General features: G+C 40.5%; 2 protein-coding genes across 2 annotated transcripts in view; one reads left to right on the plus strand and one right to left on the minus strand.

Moving 5' to 3' along the window:
- Positions 1-1,206: 1,206 nt before the first annotated feature.
- igfbp6b (insulin-like growth factor binding protein 6b) lies at positions 1,207-7,813 on the minus strand. The gene is made up of 4 exons (XM_079679453.1): positions 4,766-7,813; positions 3,928-3,962; positions 3,055-3,174; positions 1,207-2,753 (listed from the first exon to the last, which is right to left on the minus strand). Exons 1-4 carry the CDS (start codon positions 5,100-5,102, stop codon positions 2,640-2,642), a joined length of 606 nt encoding a protein of 201 aa, XP_079535579.1. The 5' UTR covers positions 5,103-7,813; the 3' UTR covers positions 1,207-2,639.
- Positions 7,814-8,307: 494 nt separating this feature from the next.
- spryd3 (SPRY domain containing 3) overlaps positions 8,308-26,622 on the plus strand; it is a 59,272-nt gene continuing 40,957 nt past the window's right edge. Inside the window, exons 1-6 of the mRNA XM_079679448.1 lie at positions 8,308-8,445; positions 9,810-9,937; positions 11,392-11,467; positions 15,476-15,600; positions 16,203-16,338; positions 16,465-16,653. Coding sequence (XP_079535574.1) covers positions 9,810-9,937; positions 11,392-11,467; positions 15,476-15,600; positions 16,203-16,338; positions 16,465-16,653 — 654 coding nt within the window. The 5' untranslated portion in view covers positions 8,308-8,445. The remainder of the gene's footprint in view (positions 8,446-9,809; positions 9,938-11,391; positions 11,468-15,475; positions 15,601-16,202; positions 16,339-16,464; positions 16,654-26,622) is intronic.

Here is a 26,622-nt window from a genome sequence, read left to right on the forward strand (position 1 = left end):
GACTTTGTTGTCCCCCTCACGATCCTTGATTCTATATTAGTGCCAACTATGGGTCAAAATGTTGATTTGTCCAATTCAGAAAATGTCCCACTGACACAATTCAAGTTATTTGAAAATGTACTAAACCCGGCTAAAAGTTGTCAATGTTAAACGGGGCACATGAAAAAACAGCGGACTGATAACAATTCTATACTTTTACCACTCACATGTTAAAACTGACATGAACCCAGGCCAATATAATGCATTGTCAATTATACCAGAGTTAGCGGAGGGTCAACTGCAGTGTAGAAATCTGTTAAAATACCTACAAAACCTTTGAGTTTCCCATCAGCCTCAGCTGAGCTTTTTGTTTATTGCCAACTAGCAAATATAAACATGCTACAGTATAATGAACTTAGATGCTAAACATGTTAGCTTTAAACCTGCTAAACATCACACAGGCTGCATTGTTATTGTTAGCATGTTGCCATGCTGTCGTTTGCATTTACCTCAAAACACTAATGAGTACAGTACCTAAAAGCCATCGTTTATTGACTCTTTTTTGATGATTCTAATTGCTATTGAGGATCAAATCTTTTGTATGATAATAATTATAATATTTTATAATTGTGTTAAATATCCGATTTCCAAATGGAAATATTTCAATCGTTGTATAAAAGTAGCAATGAACAGCACAATACAACAGTGTAAAATACTATGAGGAATCAAATTCATGCGTTCAAACTCTTTCCTCAGTAAAACTACATACTGTAGGTATTCTATGCAAAATGCATCAAAAGTAGAAGTAGGCCTACTCATAATGCAGAGGGATTGCTTTTACAGTTTAAAATACACTGTATTATTACTGTTAGGTTACATTTACATGAACGGCTCAGTTGGATCTATATTTCTTGTTTAAATCATGTTTTGTATGCAAAAAGTTCATCTTTAGAGTTAATAGTAACTGTTAACTGTTGACTGAAATGTTGGGATGCAGACAATAGTAGCCTAAAGTTTAATCACAAGAACCTGACGTCATTGTACTTTCTCTTACTTTCATGACATATCTGGGGTATCCATGTTGTTTATGTTTTTGTGTAACTTAAAGCCAAAAACGTGATAGATATCTTCTTCGTCAACTTCTCATCATTATCAACAGCAGCATTATTCAAATTCATCACAAATACCTTCATCCGATAAAAAGAACACACCCAACAGCCATTGTTATATTAATATATGTTTAATTCTTCTCCATTTTTATTATCATTATGTTTTATTTTCATATTTGCAAATCTTACAGGTCCTTTGTGCATGGACCTTTCATCACGGCACACACATTGGCACAACAAGATTGTTCAGAAATAGATAAATTCTAATCACACTTTAATAGCACACCATTTCATGACTTTTGCAAGGACTTGGGAGAGACATAACAATAACAAATTCGATTTTTTTTTTTCTCTACTGAACTCAGAATTTGTGGTATGATGTGCCAGAAATAAAACATAATAGTAACATGGATATTCTCAACTCTCAAATAAACAAAGCATAAATAAAAGGAAAATTAAAAACATGAGATATAACCATAAGATGTGCAGCAGTTGAATAGAGCTCTGATGAATGATGAGTTTTGCCATAAAGGTGCCTTTCAAGCACAACACTTCCCCTAACATGAAATAAAATAATCTCTGTCTTTAAATAAGAAACTGCTGACAATATAAAAATACATGGCATTGTACTGTAGTTCATTAAATAAACCAACAATTCATATATAAAATATTATATTGACGTGTATAAAAATATGCCTTACAACTTTTTGAAAAGGGTAACAGCCGTAAGCTTTTTGTATGCCACTTCAGAACACACAGTCAACCACAAAAATCCAACATATGTACAAACAATCAACTAATAAGCAGTCAGAATGCCATTTTGACAAATAAAATGAACAAAAGCATCCAGGATCATATTTGTAAGATTATTTTTTCTGACTTGACATATATATACTGTAAGATTCAAGCAGTACTTGATGGAAACACATACTCAAAAATAAATTAATAGAAAAGAAATATTCTGTCAATTAGGTATGTTGATATCAGTGTATCTTTGGAGAGAGGGAGAGAGGACGGTGAGGGAGACACATTTTTCAAACATTTGTGTCGCATCACCTGCGTAACAGTATTTCAGCCCACTGAGATCAGAACAAACACAGGCAGTGTCAGCTATCCTAAACTAAAAAGTAAAATAAAGATCTACCAGAAAGCCAGGACAAGAGCCAGGGAATATAGAGATCATTCGGAGTAATACCGCTTGGATCACTGAGGCAGTTCACAGAGCATTAATGTAAGCATGCAGCATGTCACCAGACGACGCAGAGGACGCTGCTGCAACTGTTGAACATTCAGGCAGATGTTATTGTTGCTGCTGCTGCTGGACTGTGAGTGTGTGTGTCTTGCTTTAGAGAGGACATGAACGTTAACTGGTATGTATTTTCCATAGGAAGTGGTTTATCCCTGCTACCTCCTGTCCAGGCAGTGTCTAGCACATGCTAAAGCCACCCTCTCTCCCTGTGCTCCTGCTCCTCCACCACCTCCTCCTCCTCCTCCTCCTCCTCCACCTTCTCCTCTTCCTCCAGGCTAAGAGCAATTGGACAGACTCATGCCTCACTCCCCATCGCATGGTAAAGTGCCATCTTCGCTGGCACGTGAGGGCACAGGCGTACCGAGTTCATCCACGCACCAGCAGTGGCCACGCTGCATGCCCTTGGAGGAGCGGCACTGTGTGGGGTTAAAAGACAGAGGGATATTTTGAAAGGGGAAGGAGGGGAGTGGGAGAAAAGGTGGTGAGAGAGGAAGAGAGAGAAAATGATATGTCATCATAGCGCAGTACTGAGAGGCTCAGAGGATGAAGTGTCACACATTCACAGCTCCTGTGGTCACAGACAAATCTCTGGATGCACCGAAAAGAAAGCTGCAGTGGGGTGCAGCTCTCAGAAAGACACACAGTTACACAGCAGCAAAGACACATTTCCAGATCACATAAGAGCCAATAAAGTTACAGGTGTGTGTGACAGTCTACCTGCTTTTTCCTGTAGAAGCCACGGGTGTCACAGTTGGGTATATAGATGTCACGGTCAGACTGGAAGATTGTCAGCTCCAGACCCCTCAGGACAAGATTCAGCAGCTTGCGGCAGGGTGCCTGAAAACAGCAACGCAGAGTGTGACTAACATAACCAGAAGCAAAGACATGTTCATCTAAAGAGTGGCCGTGGCAAGCTGCTGTTTCCCCTCAGCTGATTGTGCTGTCAGAAATCCTCTTTGATCACAACAAATGTGGATATGAATCACAAAGGATTTGCCACAGTGTCGCAGCATTACAGCCAGAAGCAGAGAATATGTATATCAGATGTCACATATTGTGTAACATTATATAACCATATTGTTACACAATGCTTTGGCTTTTCAGGTCAGTGGATGGTTTGAAGTGCGTCTTGCTGTCACTTTCGGAAATGAATCTGTGTCCTCTTTATCAATTATGTGATTATTGTGATCCATATTATACATACTATGCATTAGTTCAAATGCTGGAGATCACCCAAATTGCAAAGTGTAAAATGTGAGGCGGCAGCGGCCGACTTGAAACTTTCCTGATTCACATCATGCTCAATTAGTTCTGCCGCATAGCAGCACACACATCATGCACCATAATGCATGGCTTCAGGGCAGTGTGTGTACATGCCACTGCAACACCCTAAACGACAGAGAATCCATGGTAATAACTCTTTATAACACAATGCAGCTCAATATACAGCCCTCTGTATCACATCTGATGTGTTTAACACAATAATGTTTGGTAAAAATGCTTTTGACATCTCAGATTTTTGACCATTTAGGTGAAGCTCCACTGTGAGCTTCACTCGTGAAAGACTGTAAATCAAAAGCAGGAACTTACTTTTTCAATGTCACCACCGTGTGAGGGATGGGGACCTGAGAGCAAACGACACACCGGCATGAGAATGTGACATTACAGCAACGTAGCCGATAACATCAAACCACAACCACATTTTACAATATAAGCTGCCCTTATTGGTGTATATCTTTGTATCACTGAGCAGTCACTGAGAAGGATCTATCTGGAGTGGCCATTCAATGAGAGACCTAATTTCCATCAGTATGCTTCCTTTTCAGATAGTTCATCGCAGTATCTCAGTTTGAACAGTAGATGGAGATCACTGCAATAAAAAGCAGCTTGATTAGGATGTAGGTGACACTGACAGTTTCACATTTGTTCTTAATTCTCTACAGAGAGGCTTACTTGTAGGGCAGATCGTTTCAAATGAATTGAAATGGATTAAATGTATAATATTTTTTATCAATGCAGGGATATTTTCACGTATACACTGTTGCAGCAATCTGAGATTACATTTGAGATCCTTGTTTTATGTGATTTGCCATCATTTCTGATCTTCTACAATCGGAATGACAAATTACATTTGTTCACAGTCTAACAGTAGTAGATGCTTGAGGTCTTCAAATTAATCTGTGGTGCATAAAATGCATCCAGGCTTAAATGTCACACACTATTTGGCCTTTCTTTTTGTTGGTAAGTGACACAGCATCACATGCAATTCACAGCAATACAGGAGACACTCTGTAAAAACATTACTCTGTGGTGGATGTGCACTTGTCCAGCCCACCTGCAGTGTCCACGCAGGTCTGAGTGCATCTCTAGGTGCATGCATGTACGTGTGCATACGTAATTTCATGCACGTGTGTATACAGTATCTTACCTGTGGGGTGGGGCCTCTCAGTGGGACTAGTCCTGCTGTGCTTGGCGCAAATGCCCCTTCCCTGCAACAGAGCCTGGAGGGGGCTGTGCTCCCTTGGTGGGGGAACACAGCGGAGCCCCTTGGCACAGCTCAGGGTGTACACACCACAGGGCTCTCCCTGGGCCAACACTGACGTGCTGCCGGCAACATTATGGTCTCTGGGGGGCCGACCTGCCCCCAGTGGATCCCTGCAGGAGGGACAGACCTTGAAGGGGCCCAAGCGGTTTGCCCCGGTCCATGATCCGCAGTGAGCAATCAGCAACAAAACAACGGTTGTTAAGTAAGAAAGAAAAGGCATTTTGTGTCCAGGTCTCAGGTTCTCCACTCTGTCACTCTCTGTCAGTTAAATGTGGCTGATGCTATTTCTGGATGTATATTTCTCCCTTAGTCTCTCTCCCTTTTCTCTCCCCTTTCCTCAGTCTTCCTCCCCGTTTCTATACAGTAGCTCTCCTTGGTGCTTTGCCGGTTGAGTCCCCTGCAGTGCCAGAGGAGACAAATGGAGATCGAGAGAGAGACAGCAAAGCACCAGCTTTTAAAGATCTGAAAGGCGGTGATAGAGAGTGAGTGAGTGAGAGAGAAAGAGAGGGAGAGAGAGAGAGAGAGAGAGAGAGAGAGAGCACAGTTATGACACCTTCAGGGGCTGGGACTCAGAGAGAGAGAGAGAAAAGGGGAGAGAGAGAGAGGGAGGTGGCAGGGAAGGAGAGAGAGAGAGAGCAAGTGGGGGGTGGATTATGTTCCTTTCAGAAATTATCAAAATCACTCCACCCTTTCCTGTTATACACTAACACATACATCCAACCCGTCTTCTTCCACTCATTCTGAACGTTACAGATGATGAATCAGAAGTAGTGATGTTCTGCTTTTTGCACTTTCTTCCCAGTGTCAGAGACCTTTCTGGAATCATATTTGCCATGGTAACAAATACAAATGTACACGTGCCTCCATCAGCCTCGCCACTGCAATGCCATTTGCTACAATACATGCACAGCTGCGTGGTTTCTCCCGATGTGATTATGTGGAGAATATTTCCTGGAAGAACATGACTGCTCCACCTGAGAAACTCTGTCTTTTTGTCAAATCTGAAACACATCTCAAAGTTCAGAGACTGTTGAAGTAATGAGTCATGTGCAAAATACATCTGTAAAGATTTAAAGTCTTGTAACAGAAAAGTATTTTAGTCACTAACTTTAATATTATCATTGTGTGATTTTTACTTTCCAATGTTAATTTCATGGCTTTCACGTCTTTTCTTAGCTTGGGAAAACTCCTCATTAAGAAGATTTGTTGCAATGTTGTTAGTTAGAATCTATTTGCACCGACAGTATGACCTTCGACTTCTGTGAACTGAGAACATCCTGATGCTGCCTCCATGACTTCCAGGAGGCTCCTTTCAGTATTGCCAAGCTTGTAATGTTCACTCGGATGCTCTCTGTACGACTGACTGGACCACAAAGACAGCTGAATGGTTTGATTCTTGATCCACATTTGATGGATGCAAATGCCACCACAGTCTGATCTCCTAAATGTGCTTCTTCCAAATGTTAGAATATTCCAAAACTGAAGTGTAAGATAAGACTTTATGTTTCATACACTAACTAAAACTGAGCCTCAGCATTATCAAATCCCTGCTGAGTCAGGTATGTAAAGCATTGCCTCTACAGCGCTTTTACATTTTTAAACAAACTTCTACTAACAACCATCAGATATTAACTAACTTCATGGACGATATTACATATTGAAGTTTGAGAACAGCGAAAGTACTTTGCTCAGCAAATGTTTGAATTGGAAGAGAAATCATCTGGATAATTAGGAGAAGGAGGAGGAGGGCTCACTTTTGCAGGAATGCACATTGACCAGCCGGAGTCAAACTCCTAATAATTCCTCCACTCAGTTAGGATTGGCTAACTATTATTTAACCAAAAGCAACTTTGTAGGAATTATTAATGCAAGATTTTGAATGATTTTGTTTAAAAGTCCTCTATATAACCTCTATAAAACGAGAAATTATATTAAAGCAACGCATTTTTGTAGTTGTTGCACTCGAGTACTTACGCTCTATTTATGAAACGGCACATTATGGCACTGCAAGAATGAGTTAAAAATGAAAGTGGTTCAAGGATCTGACCATGACAATCATTGGGTGTGTTCAGGATTCCTCTCTTATCTAAAGTCTCATTATCTCCTGTGTTATTTGACAACTGTATTGCTGCGAAAGGCGCTACGTAGACAGATGAACATCATGGACATTACACCAAATTAGTCATTCACTTGAAACATGAACATCATTTGGGTATTAATCTAAACTATGGGACTTGTTTTTTGTGCTGCGAGCAATTGCCTGCATGGCCCTAGATGATTTGCAGTAGTACAGTAAAGACATGGCAGGGCACACGCAGACATACCCACTGGTCCGTACTTCCCACTGGAATGCAGGGCTACATGAGGCCAATCATCTGCTCTGCCATCAGCAGCCTGTTGTTCTGATTAATCTTGGCAAGGAGGGCAGAAATCACCTGCCGTCTTGTGTTGCCATCAGCGTGCAAGTTAGCCCGTTTCCACATACCCGGAGAATGTTCCAAGACACACGCCAGACCAACGGGGGCTCTCTTTTCCACTCTGCCCTTGGGTGTATTCATTTTTGCTCCTACAACCACACAGTTGTGTCCTTCTCTCTGCCTCCATGGCTCAGGTCTTTCCCAGCCAGCTGCCTCAAAGTCTCTCTGCACCAATTTCAATACAACTACAAGAATCCACTCAAAACATTGTGGTTGAACGCTTCTCTGCCCTGAAGAGTAGTATCTCCATGACTTTCTGGTAATATTTCAGTTTAGGATAATGAAATTAGTACTTAATTGTAATGAAAATGAAATCCTGTGAAACCTGGGTTGAGGGCAAATGAGCTTCTTCCATTAGACAGAAGGTGAGGGTCCAATCCCTCCAAAGAACACAATCAACAATAACTGTATCCTGATATAGCCTACTAGTATTGTGATACAGTTACAAGTATTGTGATATACAGTTACATATATCATGATATATGACTTTGGCAATATCTCTCACCCCTTGGTAAAGGGCCATCTTGACCCTGAGAGGAGCAAACTCCTAGAAAACTGCAAGACTTCCATCTGATACCATAAAACACAATATGGATAAATTAAAACAGATATGAAATATGAAAGCTTTGACCACAGATCTAATCTTGATATTTTGAAAGAAACACTTTTGTACTTATACTTAGAACTTTAACGAGTCTTACCTGTAACAGAGTATTTTCACCCTACGGTATTGCTACTTTTTACCACCACTGCATGAAACAAACTGTAAACAGAAGGTGAAAAAACTCACGTTGCGACTAATTATTATTTTCACAATTGTTTAAGTTGGTTAAGTTTGTCAAATAAGACCCTAAAGTCAAAATATGACACACAAAAAAACAGACACACACGCAGAGAAACAGAGAGACAGGATTGGCTGAAAGATTGTCACCACTTCTCAATCCTCACTGTGATTGGCTGTTCCATTAACGATCGTGACGTCACAGGCAAGCGCCGAACTCCAGTTTCCAAAGTTTTTATGAGGAGCTAAGGATAGCTGATGGACAGAAAAGTGAGTTTCTGTCGTATTTGTCCCCAAGTTAACCGGTAAGTGACTGACATATCGATAATGACACCTATAATAAAGTATTGTTCTACGCTGCACTTTTAGGAACAGTCGTTCTCTTTGCTAAGCAACGAACCTGAGCTAAAGAGCAAAGAAGCTACACAACGTTAGCTGCTAACGCTGCGAATGCTTTTTTAGCTTTACAAGTATTTTAACCCCTTATAACCAACTGAGGAAAGGATTATTATCTTAAGCTATGTAATAAACACAAGACTATACACAGTTTTCATTATAAATGCCTGCCCAACGAGTCATGCTAAGCTAGCTTTATCGTTAGCATGGTTTCTAGCTTGGCAGCTTAGATGTAAACATTGGCACGCCCACCTCCCTCTCGTTGCTGTCAGTTTAAACGTCTTTTGTTTTACGATCGGAAAATCTCTGAACGTTGTTTTAAGTGACACTGGGTAATTGTGTGGACGTTTTTTACGTGTTTTACTGTGTCCTCAATGCATCCCAAAGCAAACTGAAAACTAAAATGTATTCGTATGTTTAATAGTTATTTTGTCTCGTAGTGTTTGGTCATTGTCAATATTTGAAAAAACGCATCTTAAAAAACATATTGATTATGGCAGTTCCGTGTGTGTGTGTTCACCTGGTTTTTCGTGCAAACTGATGTTACATTGGCACATGATTAGAAACTTAAACCACCCGTTCTAATTGTTTTAGTTAGTATTTAACGTTTTGTTTACATAATGGCACTTGCAACAGGTTAACCATTTCAACTACAAGAGCAAGGCAAGGTTTAATAACAACAACAAAAAAGGAAATACATTTGAATTAAATTCATTTGAACAGCTTTTACAGTTTATGCAGTGTTTTAACGTGTAACTCCATATGTAGCTGTATTTGTTTCACACCAGACATATTTAGTTGACTCTAGTACCTATGAGTTGTGTCTTATGAAATGACTTTCAGAGTTCTTTGGGTTACTACAGTATTACTGAACACCCTTAAGCTATAAGTGAAATGGAAACTTTACAACAAGAACGATCAGTGTCCAACTGTCCATGGTAAACCGAAACTCTGTATTTTTACATTGGAGAAAAAGATAAAAAGCCCAGTGTCAAGAGATTTTACATTTGTATCAATGTAAAATTAATACAATTACAACTGTTTATACAATCAATATCCTTCCAACTGTTGATAATTCACCTCTAAGCCCTCATCGGCGCCACATCTTGATACAAAAAGGAGCACATGCTTGGAGAAAATGTGTTAAATGGTACATTTTATTGGCACTGTGATTGCAGTTGAACTTTTAGTTGTATATTTCTCCCATTCTACACAGCCTGCTGAACTTGTGTTCATTTTACCTTATTTTACCCACCATTTTTTCACGATTCAGATGGATGACATCAACGTACTACACCACAGATGCCTCCTGAATCTGAGGCGTCGAATCAGAGGTATCGGGGATGGGCGCCCTGCACAGGAACGCTACATGAGGATACAGAAGGATGGAGAGACACTCAGGTCAGCCTGTTCTCAAACTGAAGTGATAATGACGCTCTGCTTAATCTGTTCCCTTATTGTATAATTGTACTTGTAGGTCATGTGTTTTCATTCATTTAAGAATAAAAAGGACTCAGAAGCTGGTGCTGAAAAGATAATCCTGAATGTTCAGCACGTTTCTAAGCTTCAACTTGTTGCCCTAAAATATTCTAGCTGTAGGGATTCCAAGATAAAAATATTATTTTTATAATATACACAATCCACCTAACAGTATTTGTGCTGCTATGACGGATCAGACCTAAGATCCAGAGCTATTTAGCCTGTGAGGAACTTACACATTAGCTTTGTACCCTTCTTAAAGCTTTTAATGTTTGTATTTAAGATATCAGTATGGTGTTTATTTAACTGACTTACAACTAGTAGAATAGAGAAAAGAGGGACATATATATACACATATATGTTAGCACTTGTTTTGCAATTTCGCATTAATAAACCCAAACAGGTCTACTGGTAACCTCAGAACCAATTTAAATGGTGGCCTGTCTCTAAGTCAGCATAACATAAAACACACAACATTTTCTCAAACATTTTAGTTTTTTTAGTGTAGCAACCACTATCCATAAATAGATCGAATAAGTAAGCTGCTAAATTTGAAGCTAATTTGATTCAAATCAAGTCTGAAGTCCCGTTGGCTATTATGCTGTTTTTAAAAACTTTAAAGTAAAACGTAAATGTATACAGAATAAATCGATGTCTGCTTACCCTCTATGTCTAAATTCCGTCATACAAGTGTTAGTTACCGGTAGTTATAGCACAGATGTTGAGCTGTCCAAACAATCCCATAATAAGCTCCACAGGCTTATCACAAACTTTGGCTCCTACATTCAGTTTGCATCAGGTTTGTCACATACCTACCATACAGTTCTATGGTTATAAAAGGTATTCCTTATTCTAAATATGTTAGCATTTCATTCAGCTGCTAAACACTGAATTGCCCTCGCACATCTCCAGTTTCCCCTTTCTTAACAAAACATCCCTTCAGTTATTATTTAATAGTGGAGGATATCATATCTTATCAAACAGTAGGCTGACTCCTTGGATGTAAGCAGACTCACTTTCATAATAATAATAATAATAATAATAATAATAATAATAATGAAGAGCATGAGATAGGTCTGGCTGTGTGAGACTAATACAACGGGAACAGCAAATAAAAATCATGCGCATGTGGTTTGATCTGTTTTCCTTTAATCCTCTGGCTGAGGAGCAGCCTTTAAAGTGTCTTTTCATTTTAAGTGTTGGGTTCATATTGTAGTCTGATATCTGTTGCTCGTCGTGTGCATCTTATTACTCTGATAGTGTCTCCACTGTATTTCCTTCCAAAGACGAGGTTGTACTTGTGTTTCTGATTATGCACACTGCAGTCGGAACTATGAGAAGTCACCTATTGTTAACCTGTCATTTCTTCTCTTTAGTTACCAAGGGAACTCTGAGGAGGTGGGTTGCTATGTGGCTGGCCATCCTTTATCAAAGGGAAATTGCTATTTTGAGGTAAGGCTCATTTATAGTGGGGCTGTAAGTTAATATCTGGCATTGTTATTGAAACTGAGCTCCGATCGAGTTGCAAGACCTCTCCCAAGATTCATTTGTCCAACTGCTATCTTTAACTTTGTATCTACTTTTTTTTCTTTCTTTATGGTAATCATTAGAACATAAGTTGAATGTTTATCCTTTGCACAATCATTCATTCTGAAATGTTTAGGTGGGGGGATCTGCTATGTGATATGATCTCATTACCACATACCGTCGTCCCTGTGTGTGCTTAAGATTGCTTTACCATCAAGCCAGCAATTGTATCTGCTGGAATCCCATCGCTGACAATTTTCTCAACTTCATATTAAATTCTGAGTGCCCCCCTACAGTCCACGTTCACCAGTGCAAAACCACTACCTCAAGAATGTCCGAGCTGCATTGGAATGAGGGATAGGGTGTGGGTTAGTAATCTTTGAGTGAGATTAGTCTAACACAGTGTTTTCAGCAGACAGGCAGTCTGGCAGCAGGAGAAACTATCGGACATGTATTAAGAAAATCTGGCTGTCGTAACAATTCTCACTCATTCAGGAGAGTAGGGTTGTACAATGTGGAAAAAGCAACTAATGTGACTGATACTGCAATATGAATCACAATGTTAGAGGGATCGATTGTTTTTGTGTCATTACCCTCATTATCATTGAAGGTTGTATTTATTATTTTAGCTTTTTTAAGAGGATCTGAAACAAACAAAGATATATATATATTTTTTGTTTCCCCTTTATTTACAACAGGTTTAAGCGGTTTCACAACAATTGCCATAAAAAACAATTGGTTGGGAGTAGGGCTGAACGATATATCGTGTCATGGCGATAACCGCGAAATGCGCAGGGACGTGCGATTTTATAAAAAAAAAAAAATTCATTTTCTTTTTTTTTTCATTTTCTTTTTTAGGACGTGCCATATTAAGTAGGTACATTAACTCAAACACGTCATGTTACGATTATTTTGCTGCTTGCTACAAAAGGAAAACTTGCGCGGCTCTCATGTCAGGGGTACTTGAGTGAGTGACATGCCGGCTCTGCATGCACAGCAAACCACCAATCAAAATCATTCTTGATCAGATCACAGCAGGTCCCGCCCCGCTAGTTTGCAGACCATCAAAACACCGGTAAAAAATGAGCGAGGCACAGGAGGACAATACCGGCGAGAATGAAGATTTACTTCCAAAAAGAAAAGCAACATCTGCCATCAGGAACTATTTTGGATACAAAAAGGTTCTTCTCTTCTTCTTCACAGATGAACCCCCTTATTTGAGGGTAAGCAACATGCATTATCATGACATGTTAGATCATGGCTTAAAGTATGATGAGTCAACCAGTTAAGATCCAGACGACCGTGACTAAAATCCTTCATCCGGTTAAATATAGTTAAAAAAACGCAATATATATCGCAGGGGAAAAATATATCGCAATATCGTGCAGTCCTAGTTGGGAGTATACAATTCATCAATGTCCTTTTCAGAAATCAGATTAAATATCTTTCTTTTCAAATGTTTGAAGGTTTTGCAGCTTTTGTTGTCCAATAAGGTGCCATATTGTTAAAGTTCAATCACAAAGTGATTAAAGCAGGGTTTAAAATGGGTAGGAGTAAGATGTGTAGCACAGGACTTCTCTGAAGCATCACATTGCTGAGTAATATTAACACATATTTTGAATGGAAGAAATATTGCACCTTCTGCGATTTGAGTATCGCACCTACCCTCATTGGGATCTTGATCACATTTCGATATATTCTGCAGCCCTACAGGAGTATATTTAAAGTGTTTGGGTGGTTTAGCTCAGGAAAGTTGCAAAAGTTTGGTCATAAATAACCTGCTAAAGGGCTGCAGTGTGTTATTTATGAGTTTGTTGATGATGCGCGTCATTGTGCGGACGCACTTCCTCGTCTGGGTTTTGAGGCTTCAGGAGAAACTTTAGAAAATATACATTATCCTGTGAACCTACGTCATTCTGCGGAGCTGCAAATAGAGCCAGACAGCAGCCTGCAGCCTCAGCAGAGATTATTTACTTCTTCCATTCTTCTTTTTTAGATTCTTAACCTTTTGAGACAAGTAGCACCACTTCCGGCATCCGTTGAAACATTTCAGATCTTCTTGAGTAAGGCAGGCTAACAATGTGCTTTGACATTGTTTATCTTCTGGCCTTCATGTTTCCCAGATATGTGCCAGATGTGACATCTCTATCAAATGCAATGCCAATCTCTCTGACCTGAGAATCACTTCGTCTCCTATCTAAAAAGGATATTTGAACGATAACAATATTTATATGGAAACGAGAATCCCATTTGCAACCTGATGGATCGCTCTGACATTTAAAGGATGGGATTTAAGCGTGGTCATCATTACCCTGAGTTTGATGCTATATTATTCTCCACGTTGTGACGCACACGCTGTCAGCTTCCCCGATATCTCGAAGATTTGGGAGCGTTCCTTCTGATAAAGGGCAGGCCTATGTGGAAGTATGCGTCACTGCAATCCTCGTGTTTCACCTCGTTCTGCTTTCACAAGGAATCCATCTTACCTCTGTCTCTTCTGCTGCTCTTTCTCCAGTTATCACAAGCTGTTTTCTCCAAGTTGAGCTGAACATCTGAAGCATTCCACTTGTTTTAATAGATTTATTGGAAAATGTATTTCGACATAACGGCTCATCAATGTGCAAACTCCTGCCCTGTAACATTTTCTCACGCCCTTCACAGACAAAAATGATATTTTAACAGTTTACATGTGGAAGTAATGACCTGCCGAGGCCAAGAATGTAGTATTAGTATTGTCCTTAAAAAGTGCCAGACTGAAAAGGAATTGGGCCTGGAATTGGTAGCCAGAGAAACCCAAGCCGTTTGGTTTAACATGTGCCGTCATGCAGGAGAAGCGATTTGGGGGTCTGAGCTGAAGAGGGAGGTAGAGAATGAGGGAGGCAGATATGTGGGGAAGGGGAGAAAAACATGCAAGGAATGATACAGAGGGGGGAGAAATGACTTGGAGAGGTCAGCGGGAAAAGGAAGGAAATGCAGCGCACTCCCCATGGGGCCGTTCTCCTGTATTCACCGGCATTACCTTTCACCTAATTCTGCTTAGGTATTGTGTGTCATTTTGTTCTGATTGGGTTTAACTAGCTGAGGGGCCGAAGCGGTTGTGAAATGTTCCCCTGCTGCCACAGGGGCTTTGGACTAACGATGGGCCGGTATAAAATGTTCATGCTACCAATTTTGTGGCCTGAAATATCACAGTAAACACACCATGATTGTATTGGAATGAATTAAACATTAAAAAAGGAACATTCAATTATATATTGCACTTTTTTTGGACCATAAATACACTAACAACACCAGAAACCGAAGCAGGTTGTGAAAATATAAAAATATATTGAGGGTGGAAGAGCAAAACTTTTTTTAACCACGGTAAAAATGTTGTTTTTTTAGGCTTAATGCCAACAAATATTGATAGAAGCTAAATATTTTGTTGGACTAAAACTATTGTCCTTAACTTTTCAATACATTTTTCACTTTTGAACTTCACAACACTAATTTGAATAGTTTGGATCACCTTAGTCGGAAAACAATGTTACGTAGCCACCACTCAAATCTAATGGTAAAAGTGGTATGAAACAAATGATGACATTGTTGCCTAATTTAAAGACTTTAAATTTCAAATAGAAGTGATAAATAAAGACAAAAATCAGTGTTGTAGTTTTAATTCAGGATCTAATTAAGGATTTGACTATCAAATGAAAAGTATTGGAGTTACAGTGTTGTCTTTGTGTTTGTGTGTGTGTGTGTGTGTGTGTGTGTGTGTGTGTGTGTGTGTGTGTGTGTGTGTGTGTGTGTGTGTGTGTGTGTGTGTGTGTGTGTGTGTGTGTGTGTGTGTGTGTGTGTGTGTGTGTGTGTGTGTGTGTGTGTGTGTGTGTGTGTGTGTGTGTGTGTGTGTGTGTGTGTGTGTGTGTGTGTGTGTGTGTGTGTGTTTATGTGTAGGTGACAATAGTGGACACAGGGGTGAGGGGGACCATCGCTGTGGGCCTGGTGCCTAAATTCTACAGACTGGACCACCAGCCTGGCTGGCTGCCATACTCTGTAGCTTACCACGCTGACAACGGCAAGTAAGTCAAACCACCAGCCCACAGCCATCCATTAGCTTCAGTTCAGCTTCGGTTTCCTGCATGGATGGAGAAAAGGGATTGTGGCTTTTGCAGGTTCTTCATCCACACATAACTACAGCATTCATCCCCTATATGATTCTCCATAGCTCTTTTCTTTGCATTATAAAAAAAATGAATCACTTAACTATTCGGTCACATATATCTAATCTTGTCCTAATGGCTCTTAACCTTGCTCACCTAATTATTGTTCATAGGGCTTCAACTAACAACTACTCTCATAATAAACTTACTTTGTCTGTAGATTTAGAGCTCAAGGTGACCTCTTTAAATGTTTTGCTTTGTCTGACCAATAGTTCAAAGACAAAGAAAGCAGCAAATCCTCATAATTGAGGAGCTGGAAGCAGTGAGTTTTTACATTGTTGCTTGATAAATGATAAACATTACTGGCATCATAAAGGTGCAGGAGACAACACACGCAGAAAGCTCATACATTAAAGTTATTGCTGTATATTTATACACATAATGATGATTGAATGGTTCTATATTTGCAGTAGCTAGCTTTTTTTATATTGTGAAGATTCATATATTTGTGTTCTTCCTAGGTTATACAATGGAAACCCCGTCGGTCAGCAGTTTGGGCCAAAGTGTGCTCGTGGTGACCGCGTCGGCTGTGGAATACACTCGGAGAACATTGAAGCAGGTTTTACAACAGTCTTTTTCACCAAAAACGGCAAAGAGGTAGGTGTTCTAAAACACGAGGACATTCTGTAATGTTCTGTTTCAAACAGGAACTGTCAGTATGTATTAGCGTCGTGTCTTTCTTTCTCTTCACCCACTGTTACCATGCATCCCTGCCCTCTGCAGGTGGGTTCAGTGGAGGTTCCCGTGTCTGCGGAGGGGCTGTTCCCCGCCGTAGGGATGCACTCCATGGGGGAGGAGGTGAAGGTTGACCTGCAGGCGGAGTGGTTCCTGGAGGTAGACGATAGTATGATGATGGTGGACAGCCATGAAGATGACTGGGGGCGGCTTTTCGATGTCAGGGTTAGCGGCACGGTAAGAAGTAGAAAAGGTCACTTTTGTTTTGTCCCTGTTAAAGCAATACATGTTGTCCGCTATCTCTTGCCTAGCTTAACTCGGAGATTGCAAGTATTACTAAGTATCATGAGTATAAGAGCATATAAGACAATGGCAGACTGTATTTGAATTCCTAATGTGAACTGGCCAAAGACTAGATGCATTTCCAAATAGCAGTGCAAGTACACATTAACATTATCCTTATTGAATCTGTTCATCAATCTTTAACAAAACAGACAATATTTTCAAGATACATTTGTGGTGGGATTGTGTGGCTCTTGTACTTCTGCGTGGTTGTTGCCAGTTCCCCGTGTTTGTTTTGTGCCTTTTTACAAGATCCTTCATCTGCCTATTCCCCAGTAAATCCCTCTTTGTTGACAACTGTACTTAATGCTTAGCAAGAAAGGCTCAGTGATATATATTTTCAGTAACCGTGGACACGTCTTGGGATCTATCAAAGCAGTTTTCAAACCATCTGTTTGCTGCTGTTGCGTCTCACAAGGTGAATAAAAGAATGTAAAGACTTTAGCGTATATAATTAAAGCGTTGCACGGCACTGGCTGAGCTAAACACTGAACTATAAATCCCTATGATTCCTACGAGGCAGTCAGTCCTGGATGGTTTTATCGCACTAGGCACACCCTGAATCAGGTATTGTTCAAGAATGCAATCAGTGCCAAATGTTCAAGTTAACATTTTATATGAGGAAGGTATAACAAATGATATATATTCTTGAAGAAGTGCGTTATTGAAAGTCATGTAGCAATAGGTAATAGCTTAAAAGGCAACAGTAACGCAGCGTACACATGGCGGCGTGCGTTGAAGCTTACCGGTGGGCGTGTCTGAAACTCGACCAACAACCAATCACATGAATCTCCCTCCCCGGACACACAAGCACTCGGTTTGATTGGCTAGACCTTGTACTGGCATATGATTTGATTGGCTGACGATTCCGTCGAAGCTTCAAAAGTTGAAAATTGCTCAACTTTTGAAGTGAGCAATACGAGCGAAGTGAAGGAACCACAATGCAGTTCGGCAAAGCGTGACGTCACCCCATTCAAAGTGAATGGGCTGAAGTGATGGAAGCTTCAACGCACGCCGCCGTGTGGACGGGCCGTGTTACAGAGCGATCAGTACTAGGGCTGCACGATTTTGGGAAAAAATCGAATTGCGATTTTTCTGACAAATATTGCGATTGCGATTCGAATTGCGATATTTGTTTTTAAGCGACCCAACGGAAGTTTATTGTAAAAAGCGGCCATATCTCCGGCTAGGAAGTTCGTATCAACGTACTCCCGTCTCTAGCACCCGCACAGCCCAAGCTACGAGTGAAATAACTAAACTTACATGAAACTTCCGTTGGGTTGCTTTAAAGTCCAGCTTGAGTTTAAGATTCACCCTGTAATAGAAACATGTGATGGAGCATTACTAACCTGACTCAGATGGTTTGTTTCACCAAACCATCTAGGAAAGCTCCATTGGAAGCCATTTGGAAAGGGCAGGCACTTTCAAAAATACTTGGCAGGTGATTGGATCAATCTGTCTATCACTTTCTATCATGGGCTACTTCTGATTGGTTAACAATGGCTGGTACATGTGGAGCACAGCACTTCTGATTGGCGTGGATGAATGACACACAAGAAGAACAAAATAAAAAAAAAGTTAAAAAAATATCGCAGGCTTTGCGATTTGATAATCGCATCATTTCAAATCGCAATTTCGATTTAAAATCGATTAAGCGTTCAGCCCTAATCAGCACTGACTGATGGTGTTCAAACAATACACAGTGAGTTTTACATTTAAATTCATACAGAGAATATTTAGCCCGGGAAAACTAAGAAATGGAACAATTATTTATTTTCACATTTAGGTTTTTATTTCTATTTGCCAAGAAACAATAGAAATGCTAACATATTGTATCGACAAGTAGCCTATTGTTACTTTATTTAAAAGACCAGAATCGTCTCTTAGCCAAAAGACTAGAAGGAAAGCCTATTGTGCATAACAGGCTTTGATAATACATGTGGACACATGATCAGAAAAAAGGAAACTAATTATCGGAGAATTGTTAGATCATGGATGAAATCCCTTACTATTAGCCTGCAGTTTATTTCAGGAACCTTTTAAAATAGAGGAAAATATGTTTTTTTGTACAGAACAAGAGCACAAAGTAATTGCTATCTGCCCGGACACCGTGTAACGCCACTAGATAAAAGTGCTTTAATATTAATACATCTTCAATAGACATCATTAATACATCAGCATTCACCAATATGTACTACGGTCATTTGTACAGTAAGACGACAGAGGATGGAATAAAGTATTTTGTTGTTTGTTCGTCATTGCTGTGAGCACCATATTTCGTCAAGAGATTTGTAAAAATTCATAAGCTGTAGCTGACTAATATCTGGCCTTGTTGGTGGGATAAGAGTGTTATAGTCCTGTGTTCTCAGACTCAGACTAAACTATGATTCAAGTCACCGACGTGAGCTACTCCAATGGAATTCATTGTTGGCAACAACCGTGTCATAAGTGATATCACAAGTGCTGTTTTCCCACCACTTTACAGTAGTGAAACTGTAGCACCTTTGTTCTGTGTGAAGGTGTGAGCTCTCATCAACCCCCCGTCCCACCCTCACCTCTTCCAACTTCAAAACCACAAGACTACAGGTTTCTCATTGACAGAGCAGCGATGAAGGCCAGGCTGTGTGTGGTTTTTAGTGATAAACATGTCTCTCCACGCCGGTACACAATCATCTGCCACACAGCAACATGTGCCATTATCTTTTCCAAAGGCAGATGGAGGTCATTAAGCAGAGGGCTGTCGGTGAGCAGGATGATTCAGCCAGCTGTCTCGCTCTCTTGTCTTTCTGTCTTTCTGTCTGTCTCTCGTGTTTCTCTGGACCGAGGAGTGGCAATGGCACGAAACGTGTCGGAGCAGCCAAGTGCCTGGCAGCCCACCAGGTTGTAAAAATTCAATAAGTGGAGTAACGGGACTCTTAGGAATCTTTTACTCATGTGGTTAGAGGTTTTCACAGCTGGGGTGTCGGCTGCATGGTCCGCTCAGCCGTCCAGCAGTGATTTCTTTCTTCTATTCTTCTACTGTAAGACTTTAAGATCCTTGATGTAGCCATCATTGAGAGAGTTTAAACGTAGAATATGTCACATTTCTGCATTAAGAATGTCTAAAAAAACAACTAAACCTAAGTTATATATTTTGTGAAGTATCCCAAATGCTTCCAACAACTATCAAACCTAGAGAGATACCAAATTCTAATCAAGGTCACAGCCAGTTTAATTTGGTTGTGTGAAATGGATAAAGTGTTGTAAGTGTGGCACAGTTTATTCCTATGAAAGTTTCTCAGTGGAACATAAAGGCAATATGGCTTCCGCGTATGAATTTATAATTGGATTTGTAGGATCTGTAATTTAAATAAGGGCTATTCAAAGTTTGTACTAGCTTCAAAGTCTTCAGCGCTTCCTGCGGTCTTGGGATGTTCCCTTTTTGTGCAAACTTTAGCGTTGTGCTTTATGCCAGTGGTTGTTATATATTGACTTTTTTTCCAGTTTTAAGGCACTTTTTTTTATTTTTTACTCTATATCAACCAGATGAAGGGTTTCAGTCATTGGATGATTGGGTTATCAGAGAACCAATCTGAGCATATTTTGGTGAAAGCGTCAGGCTGACTTTTTGTGCATCCGTTTCATAGTTTGTACTCGTTTTTATCCCCGGGTCCGGTTGGTTTGTAGAGGACAGGATCTAGGGGGATAATTTTGTTCCCTGGAAAAGAAATCCTGAACAATATCTGAGAGAAATATGCGGCATGCTATTTCACTCCCACCTCCATCTTTTGGTGTTGTTTTTTGGTGTTGTTTTGTGTTAAAGATCCCTACTAGACTACTGCAACTCCCTCCTGGCTGGTCTACCTGCATGTGCCATCCGACCTCTGCAGCTCATCCAGAATGCAGCGGCTCGTCTGGTCTTCAACCTTCCTACATTTTCCCACACCACACCGCTCCACCGCTCCCTTCACTGGCTTCCAGTAACTGCTAGAATCCACTTCAAGACACTGGTACTTGCTTACCATGCTGTGAATGGATCTGGCCCTTCCTACATCCAGGACATGGTTAAACCGTACACCCCAGCACGTGCACTCCGCTCTGCATCAGCCAAACAGCTCGCTGCACCCGCACTGCGAGGGGGACCCAAGTTCCCATCAGCAAAAACACGTGGGTTTGCTATCCTGGCTCCAAAATGGTGGAATGAGCTCCCCATTGACATCAGGACAGCAGAAAGCTTACACATCTTCCGGGGGAGACTGAAAAGTCATCGCTTTCGACTCCACTTCGAGCGATACATTACATTACATGTCACTTGTTAGACGCTTTCATCTAAAGCGACTAACATACATTCAGTACTGTGGACAATCCACCCAGGAGCAATTTTAGGTGAAGTGTCTTGCCCAGGGACACAACGACATACTGACTGCAGTGGGACTCAAACTTGCTACCCTCTGTTTTGAAGTCACAGCACACTATCCACTGAGCCACAGCCTCCCCAATAAAATTACTAACAAAGCACTTATATACTAATAAAGGACTGGCTTATCTAAAGCCAGTTGAGTAGCACTTGAAATGTTTTGGCTCTATGAAACCTGATGTACTATTGATTCTGTTTTCTTCAAGTTTGTATCTTCTTGGTCGAATGCACTTATTGTAATTCACTTTTCATTTCATTTAATTTCAAATCTTTATTTATCCAGATGAATCCCATTGAGATCATTGATCTCTTTTTCAAGGGAGAACTGCTCAAGTAGGTTCCACATGAAACATAAACAGAACAACAAAAAGGACATCTTACAGCATCATTACAGGGATTTACAATTTACATAACTATCCACATGAACAGGTACCAACAGCTTCCAATTGAGTAGCATCCAACCGAGCTTTAAAAACATTTAGTGGCCCCAGATTGCTCAGTTTCCATTTCAATTGCGGACTATTCCAAGACATTGGAGCAGCGCATCTAAATGCCATCTTCCCTAAGACAGTCCTAGCAGTTGGCACATTTAATAAAAACACAGCATGCGATCTCAGGCAGTAGCCACTTACTGTACAATTCGCCGTGAGATCAGGGAGCAGATAAGATGGAAGTTTCCCTAACATGGCTTTGTATATAAAAATGTACCAGTGACTGAGCCTCCGTACAGTTAGCGAAGGCAAACCTGCCCTTGCATACAGGGTACAGTGATGGGTTAATGCTTTACAGTTTGTCACAAATCTCAGTGCGCTGTGATACGCAGCATCCAACTTGTTCAGGCAATTGGCAGGTGCATTCATATACATCAGATCACCATAGTCCAGCACAGGTAAAAAGGTCACAGTGACTATCCTTTTCCTGGCCTCAAGCGAGAAACAGGACTTGTTCCTGAGGAAACCTAGCCTAACCCTCAGCTTTTTAAGCAGGTTATTGACATGACGTTTAAAAGTGAGACAATCATCAAGCCAGATACCAAGGTATTTGTAACGGGTAACCACTTCAAGTTTTATTCCTTGCGTAGTTACAATATCTACAACAGGCTCCGGTGTCTTTTTAGCTTTTGAAAAGAGCATTACCTTGGTTTTATCAACATTTAAAAGAAGCTTTAGTTCAGAGAGCTGAGTCTGAATAATGTTAAAAACAGCCTGTAATTTAACAACAGCCTCGTTAATGGAGGGACCTGCACAGTACATCACGGTATCGTCCGCATAAAAATGTAAGGTTGCTCCATCGACATTTTCACCTAAACTATTGATGTAGATGGAGAATATAAGTGGACCTGAAACAGAACCTTGAGGAACACTTTGGATAAAAGCGTCAGAAAATGACATATTATGCGTTTAAGCTGGTGAAAATACTGAAACTAAAATCGCTGTCAAGTTTTCACAAGTATTAAGTGCAGACGCTGATGAAGGGTGTGGGACAGCAGCAACAGTAGCTGCTTCCTGCAATGACAGAGAACCAGAGAACGTGTAGTTTATAGAGCAACAAGAGAAAGAAAAGGAAAGTGTGGCAGAGGAAAAAGAAACTAGAGGAGCAGGGGAAACAAGAGGTTTGTTTTGAAGGCTAGAAACCTTTGAGTAGGAGGATTATTATGAGGTAAGATTATGGTGAGAGCTTTATGTCAGATACAAGGTGGTCTCACTTAATCTTTGTTAGTTTTGACTCTTAATTCATTTCGTTGTGCGGTTTCACCCAGACCTTTCCAAGAGCCACTTTGAACACTCAACTCTGTCCTTGTTTCCTCTCTTTGCTTTTATGTTCGTCTTGTCTCCTCTATTCTCGTTCCCTCTCTTGCCTTGTGTCTTCTATCTGTACCCTTGACTCCTCACCACTACCCTTGACTTCTCTTCTCTGTCCTTGACCCTTTCTTATCTCTCCTTGCCTCCTCTCACCTTTTTACTTTCTTTTTTAAAAGTATTTCCCTAACATTTACACCTCTTTCCTTCTCCCTCCTTGACTTCTCTCCTCTCTGTTTGACCCTTATCCTCTCCTCTCTCCTGGGCTCCTGCCTCGTCTCCTTATCTCCTCTCTCATTTTGACTCCTTTTTCCTTACCTTGATTACTCTCCTCTTTTTTGTCTCCTTTCCTCACATGACTTCTCTACTCTTTTCTTGACTCTCCATGAGTCCTCTCTTTTGACTTTGACAACTCTCCTACATCCCAGACTCCTCTCTTCATGTATACTTGTCTCCTCCTTTACTCTCCTACCACCTTCACATCACCTTTATTTCCTCTCCTCACCACCTTCCTTGACTCATTTCCTCTCTCCTTTTGTCAACTCTATTTCCTCGAATCATCTCCACTTTTTTGGACTCCTCTCACCTTGACTTTTCTCCCCTTGATTACTCTCCTATATCCCTGACTCCTCTTCCCACCTATACTTCACTCCTCCTTAAATCTCCTATCACCTTGACTCATCTCCTATCACCTAAATTCCTCTGCTCACCTCTCTTCTCACCACTTTCCTTGATCCATCTCCTGGGCTGCAGTCGAATTGTCAGTTTCTAGGAACCTTCCTAACCGAGTGAAATGACCCGGAAGTCCCTCAGTGGCAGCCATGATAAGAGCCGTTCAAACTCTCTAAATAGGAAAGGAGCTTTCAAACTTCCTTTAAACCTCCTTTAGCCTAGGAAACATTGGACCTGGAAAGGTGAAAATGCTGCCCCACAATGCCTTGCAGCCGCAGCATTCGCTGTCACACAACAGTCGGCCGTTCACGGAAACAACCGATTATGACCGAGAAATTATATCATGAAAGTTACGGTGCTTATTAAGCTTTTTAAAATGGCAACTTGCCAAAGTGCTTTGTTTTGAACGTTCATCAGTATTATAATCAAAAAGAGAAATATGAACGTTACTTTTTTTACTGAAATGATCAAATAAAGTCAACATTTCACAGTCTTCACTGAGCTGTGTGGGGGTTATTCAACTTTTAAAAGATGTTTGAATGGTGATATACACAGTGATAGATGTTAAGGACTAATGTTTATAATAAATACATTTGTATTTATTTTTAAGATCTTTTCATACAATCATACGTATTGGGATTCATGTGGATTAATACGTGTGGACCGGAGGGAGAGGGTGACGAGCATTAGTTTCACTTTCCTTTTTTATTTAAATTCCAACCTTGGTCATGAAAAATATTTGTTTCTCTGTTGTCCACGTTCATAAAGCATAAAACAACACCATAAGAGCATAAGTGCAACGTATCTAGATGCGTCCGCCATTCTTATTAAACATCCATAGTCCGCTCAATCCGCTGTATAGAAAACTGTATTTTCCCAACAGCAAACGCACACTCATGACGTCCGCTGGCGCATCATAAACACGTCGGATAGTGAAAGTGCAGTCGGATTCTCAAAGCACAAGTCTTTTTGAATTCTCCTATCCACTATTCCTTAACCCCGTGACGTTTCACACAGAGGTCAAGGAATAGACCAGAGGACTAGACGATAGGGGACTTTGGACTATTCGACTGCAGCCCTGCTCTCCTTGTCTCACCTCTCCTCTGTCCTTGTTTCACCTCTACTCTCCTGATCCAAGCAGAGCTCCTATGGACTTCAGTACAAATTGTACTCTTCAAGCCCATAACTGCCAGCTATAATATTTGGCGTGCATGGAAATAGTTTCCCTCCTTCCTCACATGTGCGGCTATGTAACAGATATTTCGAGTCTTCGTGGTTTCCGATGATTTACGGATCTATCTCCCGGTTGCCACGGATAATTTCCACCTTGCTCTGGCTGCTCGCGGTTGCTTCACCTAACATCACCTCGCTAACATTTGGTCAAAACAGGGTAGTCGTTTACACACGTTTCTATGTACGCCGGATAATGATTGTTCCGGTTGATAGCTGTCCTCACTGATTGTTAAAGGGGGGGGGGGGGGGTGGGGTTGCAGAGAAGATGAAGACTTTTCCGACTGGTATGCTTTTGATGAGGCCTTCTAAGAAGTGCAAAGCCGCAGAATGCACAGTGCACAATGGTAAACGTAGCGACTTGTCTGCAGCCTTTGATTTTGGGAACTGCTTACGTTACAGCTGGTGGGGCGGGGGGGCTCTCCTGTTTAGATAGGTGGATATCTGATCCTACATTTCTTCCCTCTATCATCACACCTACTAAGCCAAATATTCCCCTCTCTTGCCTCCATTATACTCAAGTATTTATCTGTTTTATAACGCCCACTTTCTATTTTCTGCCATGACATGCTGCATTTGTTTCATTTCTCCTGGTTGTCCTTGAAACCACTTTTGGTGTTAAAGGAAACATTTTTCCTTTTCAGGGAGGTAACTGTTTTCACTTTGGCCTCCTTCATCCTTTTATTTTGATCATCCTTTATTTCGTTACACTCTTTGCTCCTTTTCAGCTTTTTAATCACTCATCTGAAGGCCATTTGTTCGGGCTAATGAATACTCCTCCCTCAAGGTAATACTTGGGTGGAAAACTGAAGTAAATGGAGTGGATTTTTATTTGATTGCTGTGCCATTGTTGGCTCAGTGTTGCCCATAAAGATTTTTACTGGCTGCTTGATATTTGATAAAAGCAGGTTTGTCATTATGCAAAAATGTAAAACTTAATAGCCTCAATGTATTAACTCTTCTAAATAGGAAAACCACCGACTAAAGGTTTATCTCTGCAATGCTGATATTCAGGGTGAATTTGGGCTCTTTTTAGTTATTGAATACCAATGTATTTTTTACATTTAAAACGTCTCTTTGTTTTCAAATAAGGCTCTAAATGTCCATCATTTCTGATTCCTTAAAATTGACGGCAGTGAATTGATGAACAAATATAATTTACAAATCATATCATTCTTAGTCTTCTTTATGGTTTCATGTATAGACACTTACCTCTTCCTAGCAACAATGGTTTCTGCCTTTATCAGCCTTTACAATGACAAAATTAAAGTGAAAGTCGTGGCTTTTATAACAGCTTTATTACACATGGAGCAGGGTTTCCGCTAGGATTTTTTCTCGCCGGTCAAATGTCCGGACATCATTTATTTTACCGTACAAATTTGAAACTTACCGGTCATGTTTCAATAATAATAATAATAAGAATTGTGTAGCAGAGTTTTCGTTAGCAGTACTATGACCGGATATGCTGTTTTAAACTCAGTTAATGGGGCTCGTTTTTATATTGCTTCAGTTTATAATCGTAACAGATCGAAAAATTCAGACTCATTTTTCAATATATGATTCCACAAACAACAAACAACAAAATTATTACATTCAAACATCAACTACTTGTAGTAGATAAAGTACATTATTCAAAAGTTTACATCAACTTTGAATAATAGCACGGGAGAAACGGATCCTCTCTTTTCCTCTCCCTCTCTCTCTCTCCTGACAGACCGTCAGTTTCTCATGCAGCGCGCTAAACAGTGGGCGGGGCTTCAGGTGATC

The sequence above is a fragment of the Notothenia rossii genome (genome assembly GCF_949606895.1).
Source record: "Notothenia rossii genome assembly, chromosome: 4".
Taxonomy (NCBI): Eukaryota; Metazoa; Chordata; class Actinopteri; order Perciformes; family Nototheniidae; genus Notothenia; species Notothenia rossii.